General features: G+C 46.2%; 1 protein-coding gene across 9 annotated transcripts in view; it reads right to left on the bottom strand.

The window, feature by feature from the left end:
* Positions 1–17,107, bottom strand: part of birc6 (baculoviral IAP repeat containing 6) — a 195,757-nt gene that overhangs the window by 80,809 nt on the left and 97,841 nt on the right. For 7 of the 9 annotated variants that reach the window (XM_041789459.1, XM_041789463.1, XM_041789467.1 and 4 more), the window contains exons 59-62: positions 9,473–9,646; positions 4,310–4,533; positions 666–999; positions 113–330 (exon numbers count right to left, since the gene is read on the bottom strand). In XM_041789459.1, the coding sequence (XP_041645393.1) occupies positions 113–330; positions 666–999; positions 4,310–4,533; positions 9,473–9,646 (950 nt within the window). The remainder of the gene's footprint in view (positions 1–112; positions 331–665; positions 1,000–4,309; positions 4,534–9,472; positions 9,647–17,107) is intronic. The other 2 variants (XM_041789462.1, XM_041789468.1) reach the window with 1 other exon arrangement.

The raw sequence follows: 17,107 nt of genomic DNA, 5'->3' as shown, positions 1-17,107 counted from the left end.
AGCCCTCCCCTCTTCAGACAGACAGCAGAAGGTCAGTACAAAACTTGAGTGCAACTGAAAGACTCTGTGAATGTCACTGTAACCGTGGGTGTGCGTGCATTCAGATCCTGACCTCAGACACACTGGTGTTGGCGTTGGGGTTGCGGGGGGCGTGATGACTGAGAGCCGACAGACAGGCCAGGATGAGGTGGATGGCGCCGATCTCGAGAGCCATGCGGCGCAGCAGGACGCCATCGTCTGTGGTCAGTGGGGTGCTGCTGAACAATGCTCTCAGAACATGGAAAGGTAGCGTGGGCAGGACATTGGCTGATGGAGACTGCAGGATATGACCTAAGAGGAGGTCAGAGCAGGGTTTCAGAAAATCTGGTATCTAATGAGGCATCATTCTGCAGCACTGTTTCACTTCAATGTCACTTTAAATAAATTGCTTTTAGACAACAGAAAAACACTTCTTGGCTATAAAATTCTCAATTTTTGCTCCATAAATGCATCTCTAGTTGCAGCCTTACATGCTGTGTTAGCCAAAGGGCTTTTAAAAAGCTGAGCAATACTGATTTACTAAAACACGGGGAAGAAGAACTCTGTAGAAAGGTCTAAACCTTCATTATCTGACTCTGAGTGTGACTGTAATGAGAGTTCGAAGTTCTGTGGTGCTTATGACTTACTGCCCTCTCCGTCGTCTGTGACCCCCAGCACCAGGCGCAGCAGACACTGGGCATGCTTCCTCTCCTTCAGCAGCACCTCTGCGTATCCTGGGAGGCGCAAGAACAGGCCAAAAGCTGCCAGTGAGTGGGCAGGGATGGGCGACATGGTCTGTACGGAGGAAGATGACGATGAGGACGACTGCGACTGCTGCTTGTTGATGGGTGGGGGCTCGGTGGCGATCGATTCGGGCGCCTCATAAACCAGCTCGCCCGACTGCTCAATGGTCACCCACTCGAACTGGTCGCTGTCCTTGGGCTTCTCTTGTGAGGCGGAGGGTACCACCGGGGCGCTGACCTGTGAACGATCATTCAGGGGAGCAGAGTTTAACTTTAGCAAAGGTGAGAGGAGAGAACCTGAGCCAGTGCTGACAGCTGAACGGAGAAGAACAGAGCGGGAACTCTGCAGTGTCAGGATGTGGAGAATTCAAGCCAGAGGAGGAGGAGATTCTGCTGAGCAGCTTCACTCTCATTCAGTCTAAGAGAAAGTCCTCTGAGAGGCTGTTTTAACACTGTTGCCCAAAAATGTCAGAATTGCCTTTAAGACAATTCCAGAACAAAACCCCAGATGACAGTGGGGTAGTTCATACCCTGCACTGACAGCCATGTTGGGCATTCAGCTACCCAGGTGATTGCATTTAGTGCACAGGTCCACACTAGGGCTGGGTAATTAATCCAAGTTTAGATTAAATCACACTATGTCTTATCGTCATTTTCAACTTGCCGAATGTGCAATACTTCTTTAACCTGAGATGTGGGTCCAGATACCAGTTTAATACTTTTCTTTTGCAGCAGAGATTATATGATCTACACATCATGCAAATAATTAAGTGTCCATTTTTTTCAATAAGTTTACAAAAAGTCCTAATTTCCTCATTCCTGTATGTTTTTCTTAAAAAAATCAGAACATAAAAATGCTCATTCCCTTTAATGAAACAATTGCATCTATGAGTAAAAATAATCACATAAGACTATTTCACTAAATCATTCACCCCTAGTCCACGCTAAGTTTCATCGTGAGAACAAATAAGGAAGTGTTGTGCCAGATCAGCTCCTACATTGTTGCTATGGCTCTCAGGTTTATTTGGACTCAATCATGTTTCTTTACATTAACATTAACCCGGTTAAATATCCATCCATCCTAGGTGCAGTGATGCTGCTGGCTGTATGAATGAATGGGGATTCATGAGCCACATGTGTTAATGTAATTTTTAACAGCTTTTCTCCATAATGTTGTCATGGCAATGCTTTTAAAGGTCACAGTGATATAAACTGTAGTGAATAATCCAAGTATGGCACTAGTCAGACCCTTGGACCTCAACTGGTGGGTCAGAACAAAAAGTGGCTCACAAAACCATTTTGAGAGGATTGCGGATGTGTGCCTGAAAAAAAAAAAAAAAAAAAGTGTCTGAAGGTTTAAGATGTGCTTTTATTTTGAAGGACGTGTCTCCATGTCTTTGTCCAGGCCAACGTGTTGGCACCTCTCAAGTTTTTCATTACAAACATTTGGTTATGATTAAAAATGTAAATAAATTTGGGTCATAAATATATCATTAGGGAGGTGGTGGTGGAGCCTGAGGCTAGAACAGCTGAGAACCACTGCATGGATTTAGACTACTCCATGAGTAATACTATTACTGGCTCATCACACAAAAGCAATACAGACAGAACTAACAAAAAACAATCTAAAAAAAGGAGGGGGGTCTAGTCCAAATCTGAATGATTAAATATGAGCGTGTAGCTTTGCACTGATTACTCTGGATTGGAAAAAACCTGTCCTACTATTGCAGGGGTGTTAGAGATGTGGTGTTTATTCCATGCTATACTCCAGACATTATACGATGGTGGTTCCACTTTTTACCATCCAGCTGTGGTACACTGGATAGCAGATGGGATTTGGAGTCAATATGCATTATTACAGTTACCATCACTTTCTGGGAGTACACCAAGAATTACTGTAGTGTTTAAAGGGAATGTCACGATCAAAACGTCTTTGAAAGCTGCAAACATCTAGCCCACGTTCAGGACATAACCACATAATAGAAGTATGACTGCCTTCACGCTGTCCTAGGAAATCTGGTTCTAACACAGTCCGTGTTTCTTTTTTGCCCTTTTTATTATTAACATTAGGGATGCTGTGTAGGACCTTGTAAACAAAGTTTGGATGCTACCAAGCTTTTTATTCTGCTTTTGTTTCAGTGTTTTTAACTGTGTCTTCACAACAGACTTCAGTTTGCCTAATTTTCTTCCTTTAATCTCTACTATCCTAACAAAAACATGGTCACACCGCCTGTCTCTGTAAGGGGCTTCTCTTCTGCCTACAGCTTCTTTTTGCATGTGCCTGATCTCATACCAGTATTACTTAGCTGTGTATTTCATGCATTTGAAAAGTGTCGCTCTGCATTCAGTATTTACAGTTGCTGATCTGTGTGTGGATGAGGATTATTATTGGTGTGTCGTACCAATCCAAAATCAGCTGCAGAAACCTGTAGAAATGATGACTAGAGAGGTTCATACTTGACATAAGACATCCCACCTCTGTTAAACATTAAAGGTGACATATTTTACCCTTTCAAGACAAGTTTATATCGGTCTCATGCCTTTGAAGTTTGTTGCTGTAAAAACACTCCAGTATTTGTTTCTGCATGTCTAAAACCCCCTCAGTTTCAGCTCTGCTCAGAACGAGCCGTTTCTGTGCCTGCGGCTTTAAATGGTAACTAGCTGTCTAAATCCGTCCCTGACCACACCCCTCTCAGGAAATGGATGCAGCACTCGTAATATTACAGACACTTTTAGACTGGGATTCGAACCATCAATCTCCCAGTCAGCGGGGTAACCCAGTGAGCTATCCAGCATCTCAGCTGGCTGTTGAGAGGATCAGTAGAGGAGGGCGGAAATTTCCTCCAAGTGGGGGAGGGCCAACCAAACCTGGGGGTGGTGCTTATTAGGCCCCTGGTCACTAGATGTAAAATCTGAGAATGGCTTGTTTCAGCGCATATTTTCTGAAAGGTGGAGAAAGAGAGGGGGAGAGGGAATGGATTTTTCTGGTACTTGAGGGGATTGTGGACAGGCCAGGGACACAGATTTGTGTTAGAAAGGCCTGAGAAAGTGATTTTTGCATATGTCCCCTTTAATGGAGAGGGCGGTCTGTATTTCTCCTCCTCTCTGTCTGATCACATACAGGTACGCACAGGTGACAGACATTGTTCCTCACTACGTAACAGGAGAGTGCAGTAAGATCAGCCCCTGGTTAACAGATTATGGACAGATAATGACCGGGTTCCTACACACTTTACAAAATCTGATTTGAGACTGTAGACCATTTTTGCATGGCAAACATTTATGTAACATACATGAGCTAACACATTCTAAATTGGATATTTTTATGTTGTGTATTCATACATAGACAATCATAAGGGCTTTCTACAAGCTGAGGGACGTTTGACACCATCCTTATAAAGAATGTCAGGAAATATAAGCACACTAGGATAAGAGGTGCAGAAGGCTGCACTATAAATCCATGTGTCCTTCACAAATATGCTGACATCTTTATGTTTTACTTCTATCATCAGCATATGCTCGTCTCTGTCGCGGGCTCAGAGTCTAACCTGCTGAATGACATCAGGGTAGAGCATTGGCAGCCTCTCTGCGATGAGGGCGAGGCCTCCCATGCCCGCAAAGACCTGCAGCGGTGACTGGATGGGGTTGGTCTCCAGCAGGGACTCATCGGTGGCGGCGTCCAGACATTCTTCACCAGGTGTCATTGGTTCGTCCTCGGGACAGCTGTTCAGCATGTCACAGTGGTCAACTGCAAGGAGAGCAAAGAGAGGACCTGTTGTATGTTCATGCACTGTCTGCTATCTGGGACATTTGTTAGCACAGTGCTGAAGAACTTAGCCTGTCTAGCAGAATAAGGTCAAATATCTGGAGATGTGGAACAGAATAGGTGTGAGGATATGGTCACTAAGAGGCTTTAGATAATTCTAAAGAGTTTGATCAAATTATTGTCTGTGACACTGGAGCCACCCTGAAAGCCTCCCCGTGAATTTAACAGGCTACAAAGGCATGAAAGAACATTTTGGAAGCTGTTTTTCTTTGGCAGCTCTGTGGACTTAGATGCTCAGCCATTGGGCTCAGGACCCTTTGTTGGCTTTCCGATTGGTCAGTTGACTAACTAATCATACCAGCCATTGCTTCCAGTAAGACAAACGCTCATCCAGGCTAAGTCTTATCAGTACACCCTTACAGGACTACTCTTCATAGGGGATTCTACCCCACACCTTCTCTAGGTTTGTTTTAAAAAGTCACTCAGATTGTGCATAAAAAGGTGTCTTGCAGAGTAAAAGGGCTTTAACCTCTATAACAGAATAAAAGAACACCCACCTTTTTAGAGAGTAAAACAAGAGGGTCATTAGGAAGTCTGCCTGAGAAACAAACAGCATCTCTAGGATAGGACTTAACTCAAACCAACTCAGTCTAAATTCATGAAACACAACCATGAGTTCTATCCCATGCATGCTCCCTTTTGTCTAAATTACCAGGACATGGATCAGTGGTCAGCACTGAGGCTGAAGATTTGGATGAAAGTAGCTGCAAATGTCGCCTCGAGCTGCTGCTGTAAGTCGAGTTGACTCGAACTATGGCTTAAACTATTCATCGACAGCCTTTAATCCATGACAAAAACTATTAAAACCAGATCTATGAACACTAAAACTGAAAAACAGTAAGTTTTGTTTTCATCAAGATGACTACAACCAGACTCAAAAGTAATGTCGTTTTTGTCAGACATTCAAAATCTGTGATTTTTCTCCACTGTGGCTAAATCTGTCTAAAACAATACATCTGTATCTATTCTTCCTCTCAGCTGTAGAAAGCGGGGACCCCAGGTTTGGCAGAGAACACACTACCATGATTTACCAGAATTAGGCAAGCAAATAAATGCTTGGACTAAAAGTAAAGACTAAAATGTGAGGACTTCCTATGGACTAAAATTGACTAAAATGTTTTGAGTCGACTAAAACTAACACTAACACTGTCAGGCAAGGACAGAAATCTGCCTCAATCACGTCTCTGCAACCAAAAAGGTCATAAACCTTTTTTTTTTCAGCTAAGTCATTGAAATTGACTGAATTGACAGCACTTTCTCAGTTTCAGACAGTTCTCTCGGAAGAAAGGAGGACTTGATAAAGCTTTATGCAGGGACATTTTCAAACACTTTGATGTGAAGTTCTCCTTCCAGCTTTTAGTACGCTTTAAGATAAGAGTGTTTATAAAACGGAGTCTTTTAAATTATTGACAGAATGCAATTAACTGCATGAGGTCAAGGGGGCACTCTCCTTTACAGACTCCTTTTGAGGGTATTCAAGGTGTTTGTCAGTGTTGCTGATAGAAATATGAGGTTTAAAACTGCCTTCTTAACAGATTTTTGAACTCAGAGTAACAAAACTGCTGAGAGCAGCATGAGTTCAGACTTCTGAAAGGGGAAAGCCTCTCTATCACAGACCAGCCCCCTGTTCAAGCATCCTGCTGCTTTAGCTACGTCCTACTTCTGTTTGGGGGATATTGTGGCAGAACTGCACACACTGTTGATGTTGTTCCTCTCTTTCAAAAACTGAACATAAAACTGATGTTCCCACAGAACTAGATGCTGTGCTCTCAGGCAGTGCAATGTCCCAGCGGATCGCAGTGTGGCTGCTGTATGCAGAATTGCAGGTTAGCGCTCTCTGTCCAGTCACCTGCAGTTTGGCAGCTACTATTGATAATGCACAGAGAAATCTAAGATAAAATGATTGGTGTAAAGATTGATCTCTGGATTATATGGATCGATCAATCAATAGATCTGAATCAGAGGATGATTTTTTAAACCCAGTCCTTGTAGATGCTTTGGGGATTTAATCTTTACAAGGACAGACATGAGGCTTTTTTCCATCTGTTATAAAGTGACAAACTAATGGATTACTTTAACTGCACAGCTGACATCTTATTGGCTACAACAAAAAGTAATCTGATTACTTTAATAGATTACTTTGTAGCTATTTACCACAACACTACATCTCTTAATGCACGCCTTTTGTGACCAAGCGACATGACAATGGAGACTACTTTGGATCACCCACCTACTCAGAGCGACTTCATTTCTGGGCTGTAAAAATGTGTTAGGTGAAGGAGACTCATCTGACAATGTTGGCACCACTTTCATGGAAAAAGACGGTGCCACCTGAGCAGCCAGGGTCATTTCACTTAGGGAATGAACTAGAACACATTTAGAAACTCATGCAGCCAGTGAATTCACTTCAAATCAAACTTCAGATGCAAACAGTGGATCAGAGAGAGATAGGCCACTAATCCCACTAATTTGTTGGTCTCTTTATGCGCCTGGCTGTCTGATCTCTACTGCTCCTGTAATGAGGCTATCTGAATTCAGCAGCCACAGACAGGAAGGACAGATTGGTTAAATAAAGATAATGACTGACCTCATCAAGTGGCTAGAGTCTGGGCAATGGGCTCTTTTAAGGATGGGGGCATTTATTGGAGGTTCATGGGAGGGGAAATGGCGAATCTTTGGCCGCTCATTTTTGGGAATATTATGGTGGAAGAATAACGGGCAGTTCCCCCTCTGCCTCCTGCTGCCTGTAAACAGAAGACTATAGAACTGGTCCTTTTCCAATTTTACAAATCTGGGAGGGAAAAAGGTCAAACACACATAACAGTGTGTGCCACCCATTGCTGCTTGCTATCAAACCAAGAAGGAAGAAGAAGAAGACATTGGCTGTCTGTCTGAAAAGTTAGATTCAACAACAAGAACACTGAGACCTGAGGAGTCTAACCTCGTTCCTAAGTTATCGCTGCTGTTTGGACGTGAAAGCAGAGAGAGCTGAAGAGATTACAGATGTAAGTGAATTTAAAGGCTGTGTGGAGATAAGCAGAAGTAGATGGCACAACTTTAATTGTGTATTCAAGTGCTCTGTGCAGGCTTCGCTGCAACATCCTGTTCTGTTTTACATAAACTAGTCTGGGATCCTTTTCCACGTACAGGAGTGGGGATTTTGCACAAGTAACCACTGTACCACTTATTAACTAACACTGATGGAGTCATAGCATATTTCTTAAATAACAAATACTGGAATACACATATTTTATTCTGCATAGTTTTATGTTGTATTCATTTTATCATTTCAAACCAAGACATTAGTGGTGGGTGGTAAACCAGCATAGAGACTGTCACCAGTAAACTACCTGGAAGGGCCAAAGGTAGATCTATCCATGTTTTGTTTCCTGTTTTTAAACAGTAATTGGGAAACAGCTTGTTTTTTTGTTGGTGGATGAACCATAGATTAAAGCCCAGTGTAATTTAACTTCCCCGGGCCTTCATTTGGTCTCAACAATGTTTCATTCCACTCAAGATGACTCATAAACCTAAGCATCTCTTGAGTCTGATATTCATAGTTCATAAAACTGTCCATAGAGTAGACAAAATTCTTGAGCATTCTTACAAATCTGTGTGCAAAGTCTAGAAAATGTGCTAAAAACTAAAACTGTGCAGACAGAATGAATACACAGATGCTTCTTCAGGGGCTCGGTAGAAAAAGTCAAACACTCTGAAAGTGGGCTTTACCGATCCTGCTAAAAGTCGCTGCAGTAGGAGGAGACCCTGCAACATGTTGACCCACTACACCACAAGGGCATCGTCACAGATGTACTTAAAGGTCCAGATGTCCTCAGTGCACTGTCAGCACTCAGATTGTGAGATAGCTTCAGTAGCACACAGTGTGAAGTTTGGTGATAGTGCCCACATGAGGGGACTCCCTATTTGATAGACTTAATCAGCTCCACTATGCACTTTAAATACAAAATAGAAAAGGTCTGAGGATCTGCCTGCACGAGTGTGATGTCACACAGGAGTGCCTTTAGCATACTAGTCAGTCAAAATGACCTTCAAAATCCTCCTTCATTCAAAAAAATCAGTCAAAGACAGAAAATTTTACTCCACCTGACCTGTGCTTCAGAATACTTGGATTCATAAGTGTAAAAGATAAAGAACAAATTAAACATTTCTTTACACAAATTACAAGGTTTGCAATGAAAATAAGCCAATCGTCTAATAAAAGTAATCTAACAATGACACCCAGGTTTTACAACAGAATCCAAAGATAGTGAGCGATTATAGCCATGGCACAAAAGGTACAGGTGCAGTTCTGCAGATCCACCTGTGCTGAAATCATCAAAACAAGACATCGATGTTAAAAATTAATCTGGAGGAAGGCTGACCTTCAAGCCTGCAGAATCAGGCAGCTAAAATAAGCAACTCTATGGACAGGAAGTGTTGACCTGCTGAAGACGGGTCAGAAATCTGAACCCAGCTGCAACCTGTGCTGACTCAGTGAATTTAAGCCCAGGAGTTCATTTGAAATGGTAGCGAGTACACCATTACCATATGTGACATAAATCCAGCACTGCTGTGGTACAAACTTTCTATATGCCTCCGTGCATACATGAATGTTACATTAACATCTAAAAATCCCATGTATATTTGATGAGGCAGCTTCTAAGGATGAAAAGCATTAATTCCCTGAGGGCTGCACAGGTAAGTAGGAGAGCGATTGTGATTGAAGGGTTTGTGCTCAAAATCACTCCACAAGCTTTTAGACTTCAAAGCTTTTCTTTCAAAGCAACCAAGAAAAAGCCGTGGTGATGTGAGCTCAGCCTGGACCCCAGAGCAGCTCCATTAACAATACCATCAACAAAACCACAGAGCTGTGAGTTATTGGTACCTTTCTCAGTGCGTAGCCTCTTGAAGGAATCCGTCTTGGACAGGCCTGGGTCAGAGATGACCTTGGAGCCCAGCTTGACTGTCAGGTTGATTGACTGGTAGCCTTGGGGCAACTTGCGGTCATACAAAAGTGTCAGCAGTTGGGCTAGGGTCATCTCAGGCGGAAGGGGCTGACCTGGTGAGCAAAACAGAGGAATATAAAAAAAATCAGCACATGAACATGAACCTTGGCTGACACCTTGATGTCCTACGGCCATGTGTGAGTCGACATTAAATCTGGGGTATGCAGCTGTCTGCAAAAGACTGGAGAACAATGAAGGTAAGAATATGAGGAAAAATACAACTGTTAAACTGCTGCTCTGGCTACAGGAAAATGAAAACCTCTCATAAAATTTAAACATATTCCCATTTCTAGTTGTGCTGCTTTCGTGACAATGCAAACAAAAAGCATGACTCTAAACCTCCAGATAATAAAACACAGCTGGCAGCCAACTTGTAAAAGACAAAAAGCTCAGCTCAGAATTAAGACAAGGGACACAAGTTTACATCTTTGACACTTTTGTAGGAGAAACTGGTTGCATTACTTGTTTGGAGGCCTTAGATGTTCCAGAACGCAAAAAGAAGCCATTTTGTTGTTGGAACATGTTTCCATCATTACATGAGGTAAAAACATTTTAAAGGTTCAGCCTCTCAGCTGAGTCAAGAGGCAGTGAAGATGCCTAAAAAAAATGATTTTTATTAATTATGAAAAGTAAATAACACAATATGGATAGAAGGAAAAAGAAAGGAAGAAAGAAGGCAAAAGACAAGGACAGGATAAGAAATGAAATGAAAAGAAATGAAATGAAGAAAAGAAGAGAAGACTGTGTTACCATGGTCAGCCTCTCAGACTGTGTTACCATGGTCAGTCTCTCAGACTGTGTTACCATGGTCAGCCTCTCAGACTGTTACCATGGTCAGCCTCTCAGACTGTTACCATGGTCAGCCTCTCAGACTGTGTTACCATGGTCAGCCTCTCAGACTGTGTTACCATGGTCAGCCTCTCAGACTGTGTTACCATGGTCAGCCTCTCAGACTGTTACCATGGTCAGCCTCTCAGACTGTGTTACCATGGTCAGCCTCTCAGACTGTGTTACCATGGTCAGCCTCTCAGACTGTTACCATGGTCAGCCTCTCAGACTGTTACCATGGTCAGCCTCTCAGACTGTGTTACCATGGTCAGCCTCTCAGACTGTGTTACCATGGTCAGCCTCTCAGACTGTGTTACCATGGTCAGCCTCTCAGACTGTGTTACCATGGTCAGCCTCTCAGACTGTGTTACCATGGTCAGCCTCTCAGACTGTGTTACCATGGTCAGCCTCTCAGACTGTTACCATGGTCAGCCTCTCAGACTGTGTTACCATGGTCAGCCTCTCAGACTGTGTTACCATGGTCAGCCTCTCAGACTGTGTTACCATGGTCAGCCTCTCAGACTGTGTTACCATGGTCAGCCTCTCAGACTGTGTTACCATGGTCAGCCTCTCAGACTGTGTTACCATGGTCAGCCTCTCAGACTGTGTTACCATGGTCAGCCTCTCAGACTGTGTTACCATGGTCAGCCTCTCAGACTGTTACCATGGTCAGCCTCTCAGACTGTGTTACCATGGTCAGCCTCTCAGACTGTGTTACCATGGTCAGCCTCTCAGACTGTGTTACCATGGTCAGCCTCTCAGACTGTGTTACCATGGTCAGCCTCTCAGACTGTGTTACCATGGTCAGCCTCAGACTGTGTTACCATGGTCAGCCTCTCAGACTGTGTTACCATGGTCAGCCTCTCAGACTGTGTTACCATGGTCAGTCTCAGACTGTGTTACCATGGTCAGTCTCTCAGACTGTGTTACCATGGTCAGCCTCTCAGACTGTGTTACCATGGTCAGCCTCTCAGACTGTGTTACCATGGTCAGCCTCTCAGACTGTTACCATGGTCAGCCTCTCAGACTGCGTTACCATGGTCAGCCTCTCAGACTGTGTTACCATGGTCAGCCTCTCAGACTGTGTTACCATGGTCAGCCTCTCAGACTGTTTACCCTGGTCAGCCTCTCAGACTGTGTTACCATGGTCAGCCTCTCAGACTGTGTTACCATGGTCAGCCTCTCAGACTGTTACCATGGTCAGCCTCTCAGACTGTTACCATGGTCAGCCTCTCAGACTGTGTTACCATGGTCAGCCTCTCAGACTGTTACCATGGTCAGCCTCTCAGACTGTGTTACCATGGTCAGCCTCTCAGACTGTTACCATGGTCAGCCTCTCAGACTGTGTTACCATGGTCAGCCTCTCAGACTGTGTTACCATGGTCAGCCTCTCAGACTGTGTTACCATGGTCAGCCTCTCAGACTGTGTTACCATGGTCAGCCTCTCAGACTGTGTTACCATGGTCAGCCTCTCAGACTGTGTTACCATGGTCAGCCTCTCAGACTGTGTTACCATGGTCAGCCTCTCAGACTGTGTTACCATGGTCAGCCTCTCAGACTGTGTTACCATGGTCAGCCTCTCAGACTGTGTTACCATGGTCAGCCTCTCAGACTGTGTTACCATGGTCAGCCTCTCAGACTGTGTTACCATGGTCAGCCTCTCAGACTGTTACCATGGTCAGCCTCTCAGACTGTGTTACCATGGTCAGCCTCTCAGACTGTGTTACCATGGTCAGCCTCTCAGACTGTGTTACCATGGTCAGCCTCTCAGACTGTTACCATGGTCAGCCTCTCAGACTGCGTTACCATGGTCAGCCTCTCAGACTGTGTTACCATGGTCAGCCTCTCAGACTGTTACCATGGTCAGCCTCTCAGACTGCGTTACCATGGTCAGCCTCTCAGACTGTGTTACCATGGTCAGCCTCTCAGACTGTTACCATGGTCAGCCTCTCAGACTGTTACCATGGTCAGCCTCTCAGACTGTTACCATGGTCAGCCTCTCAGACTGTGTTACCATGGTCAGCCTCTCAGACTGTGTTACCATGGTCAGCCTCTCAGACTGTGTTACCATGGTCAGCCTCTCAGACTGTGTTACCATGGTCAGCCTCTCAGACTGTGTTACCATGGTCAGCCTCTCAGACTGTTACCATGGTCAGCCTCTCAGACTGTTACCATGGTCAGCCTCTCAGACTGTGTTACCATGGTCAGCCTCTCAGACTGTGTTACCATGGTCAGCCTCTCAGACTGTTACCATGGTCAGCCTCTCAGACTGTGTTACCATGGTCAGCCTCTCAGACTGTGTTACCATGGTCAGCCTCTCAGACTGTGTTACCATGGTCAGCCTCTCAGACTGTGTTACCATGGTCAGCCTCTCAGACTGTGTTACCATGGTCAGCCTCTCAGACTGTGTTACCATGGTCAGCCTCTCAGACTGCGTTACCATGGTCAGCCTCTCAGACTGTGTTACCATGGTCAGCCTCTCAGACTGTGTTACCATGGTCAGCCTCTCAGACTGTGTTACCATGGTCAGCCTCTCAGACTGTTACCATGGTCAGCCTCTCAGACTGTGTTACCATGGTCAGCCTCTCAGACTGTTACCATGGTCAGCCTCTCAGACTGTGTTACCATGGTCAGCCTCTCAGACTGTGTTACCATGGTCAGCCTCTCAGACTGTTACCATGGTCAGCCTCTCAGACTGTGTTACCGTGGTCAGCCTCTCAGACTGTTACCATGGTCAGCCTCTCAGACTGTGTTACCATGGTCAGCCTCTCAGACTGTTACCATGGTCAGCCTCTCAGACTGTGTTACCATGGTCAGCCTCTCAGACTGTGTTACCATGGTCAGCCTCTCAGACTGTTACCATGGTCAGCCTCTCAGACTGTGTTACCATGGTCAGCCTCTCAGACTGTGTTACCATGGTCAGCCTCTCAGACTGTGTTACCATGGTCAGCCTCTCAGACTGTTACCATGGTCAGCCTCTCAGACTGTGTTACCATGGTCAGCCTCTCAGACTGTGTTACCATGGTCAGCCTCTCAGACTGTGTTACCATGGTCAGCCTCTCAGACTGTTACCATGGTCAGCCTCTCAGACTGTGTTACCATGGTCAGCCTCTCAGACTGTGTTACCATGGTCAGCCTCTCAGACTGTTACCATGGTCAGCCTCTCAGACTGTGTTACCATGGTCAGCCTCTCAGACTGTGTTACCATGGTCAGCCTCTCAGACTGTTACCATGGTCAGCCTCTCAGACTGTGTTACCATGGTCAGCCTCTCAGACTGTTACCATGGTCAGCCTCTCAGACTGTGTTACCATGGTCAGCCTCTCAGACTGTTACCATGGTCAGCCTCTCAGACTGTGTTACCATGGTCAGCCTCTCAGACTGTGTTACCATGGTCAGCCTCTCAGACTGTTACCATGGTCAGCCTCTCAGACTGTGTTACCATGGTCAGCCTCTCAGACTGTTACCATGGTCAGCCTCTCAGACTGTTACCATGGTCAGCCTCTCAGACTGTTACCATGGTCAGCCTCTCAGACTGTTACCATGGTCAGCCTCTCAGACTGTTACCATGGTCAGCCTCTCAGACTGTGTTACCATGGTCAGCCTCTCAGACTGTTACCATGGTCAGCCTCTCAGACTGTGTTACCATGGTCAGCCTCTCAGACTGTGTTACCATGGTCAGCCTCTCAGACTGTTACCATGGTCAGCCTCTCAGACTGTGTTACCATGGTCAGCCTCTCAGACTGTGTTACCATGGTCAGCCTCTCAGACTGTGTTACCATGGTCAGCCTCTCAGACTGTTACCATGGTCAGCCTCTCAGACTGTGTTACCATGGTCAGCCTCTCAGACTGTGTTACCATGGTCAGCCTCTCAGACTGTTACCATGGTCAGCCTCTCAGACTGTGTTACCATGGTCAGCCTCTCAGACTGTTACCATGGTCAGCCTCTCAGACTGTTACCATGGTCAGCCTCTCAGACTGTGTTACCATGGTCAGCCTCTCAGACTGTGTTACCATGGTCAGCCTCTCAGACTGTTACCATGGTCAGCCTCTCAGACTGTTACCATGGTCAGCCTCTCAGACTGTGTTACCATGGTCAGCCTCTCAGACTGTGTTACCATGGTCAGCCTCTCAGACTGTGTTACCATGGTCAGCCTCTCAGACTGTGTTACCATGGTCAGCCTCTCAGACTGTGTTACCATGGTCAGCCTCTCAGACTGTGTTACCATGGTCAGCCTCTCAGACTGTGTTACCATGGTCAGCCTCTCAGACTGTTACCATGGTCAGCCTCTCAGACTCTGTTACCATGGTCAGCCTCTCAGACTCTGTTACCATGGTCAGCTTATGCGTTACCATGGTCAGCCTCTCAGACTGTGTTACCATGGTCAGCCTCTCAGACTGTGTTACCATGGTCAGCCTCTCAGACTGTGTTACCATGGTCAGCCTCTCACACTGTTACCATGGTCAGCCTCTCAGACTGTGTTACCATGGTCAGCCTCTCAGACTGTGTTACCATGGTCAGCCTCTCAGACTGTTACCATGGTCAGCCTCTCAGACTGTGTTACCATGGTCAGCCTCTCAGACTGTGTTACCATGGTCAGCCTCTCAGACTGTTACCATGGTCAGCCTCTCAGACTGTGTTACCGTGGTCAGCCTCTCAGACTGTTACCATGGTCAGCCTCTCAGACTGTGTTACCATGGTCAGCCTCTCAGACTGTTACCATGGTCAGCCTCTCAGACTGTGTTACCATGGTCAGCCTCTCAGACTGTGTTACCATGGTCAGCCTCTCAGACTGTTACCATGGTCAGCCTCTCAGACTGTGTTACCATGGTCAGCCTCTCAGACTGTGTTACCATGGTCAGCCTCTCAGACTGTGTTACCATGGTCAGCCTCTCAGACTGTTACCATGGTCAGCCTCTCAGACTGTGTTACCATGGTCAGCCTCTCAGACTGTGTTACCATGGTCAGCCTCTCAGACTGTTACCATGGTCAGCCTCTCAGACTGTTACCATGGTCAGCCTCTCAGACTGTGTTACCATGGTCAGCCTCTCAGACTGTTACCATGGTCAGCCTCTCAGACTGTGTTACCATGGTCAGCCTCTCAGACTGTTACCATGGTCAGCCTCTCAGACTGTGTTACCATGGTCAGCCTCTCAGACTGTTACCATGGTCAGCCTCTCAGACTGTGTTACCATGGTCAGCCTCTCAGACTGTGTTACCATGGTCAGCCTCTCAGACTGTTACCATGGTCAGCCTCTCAGACTGTGTTACCATGGTCAGCCTCTCAGACTGTGTTACCATGGTCAGCCTCTCAGACTGTGTTACCATGGTCAGCCTCTCAGACTGTTACCATGGTCAGCCTCTCAGACTGTGTTACCATGGTCAGCCTCTCAGACTGTGTTACCATGGTCAGCCTCTCAGACTGTTACCATGGTCAGCCTCTCAGACTGTGTTACCATGGTCAGCCTCTCAGACTGTGTTACCATGGTCAGCCTCTCAGACTGTTACCATGGTCAGCCTCTCAGACTGTGTTACCATGGTCAGCCTCTCAGACTGTTACCATGGTCAGCCTCTCAGACTGTGTTACCATGGTCAGCCTCTCAGACTGTTACCATGGTCAGCCTCTCAGACTGTGTTACCATGGTCAGCCTCTCAGACTGTGTTACCATGGTCAGCCTCTCAGACTGTTACCATGGTCAGCCTCTCAGACTGTGTTACCATGGTCAGCCTCTCAGACTGTGTTACCATGGTCAGCCTCTCAGACTGTTACCATGGTCAGCCTCTCAGACTGTGTTACCATGGTCAGCCTCTCAGACTGTGTTACCATGGTCAGCCTCTCAGACTGTTACCATGGTCAGCCTCTCAGACTGTGTTACCATGGTCAGCCTCTCAGACTGTTACCATGGTCAGCCTCTCAGACTGTTACCATGGTCAGCCTCTCAGACTGTTACCATGGTCAGCCTCTCAGACTGTGTTACCATGGTCAGCCTCTCAGACTGCGTTACCATGATCAGCCTCTCAGACTGTGTTACCATGGTCAGCCTCTCAGACTGTTACCATGGTCAGCCTCTCAGACTGTGTTACCATGGTCAGCCTCTCAGACTGTTACCATGGTCAGCCTCTCAGACTGTTACCATGGTCAGCCTCTCAGACTGTTACCATGGTCAGCCTCTCAGACTGTTACCATGGTCAGCCTCTCAGACTGTTACCATGGTCAGCCTCTCAGACTGTGTTACCATGGTCAGCCTCTCAGACTGTGTTACCATGGTCAGCCTCTCAGACTGTGTTACCATGGTCAGCCTCTCAGACTGTTACCATGGTCAGCCTCTCAGACTGTGTTACCATGGTCAGCCTCTCAGACTGTGTTACCATGGTCAGCCTCTCAGACTGTTACCATGGTCAGCCTCTCAGACTGTGTTACCATGGTCAGCCTCTCAGACTGTGTTACCATGGTCAGCCTCTCAGACTGTTACCATGGTCAGCCTCTCAGACTGTGTTACCATGGTCAGCCTCTCAGACTGTTACCATGGTCAGCCTCTCAGACTGTGTTACCATGGTCAGCCTCTCAGACTGTTACCATGGTCAGCCTCTCAGACTGTGTTACCATGGTCAGCCTCTCAGACTGTGTTACCATGGTCAGCCTCTCAGACTGTTACCATGGTCAGCCTCTCAGACTGTGTTACCATG

The sequence above is a fragment of the Cheilinus undulatus genome, linkage group 6, assembly GCF_018320785.1.
Source record: "Cheilinus undulatus linkage group 6, ASM1832078v1, whole genome shotgun sequence".
NCBI classification, from domain to species: Eukaryota; Metazoa; Chordata; class Actinopteri; order Labriformes; family Labridae; genus Cheilinus; species Cheilinus undulatus.
The sequence above is the reverse complement of the archived record's forward strand: the minus strand, read 5'-3'. Positions and strand labels throughout refer to the sequence as shown.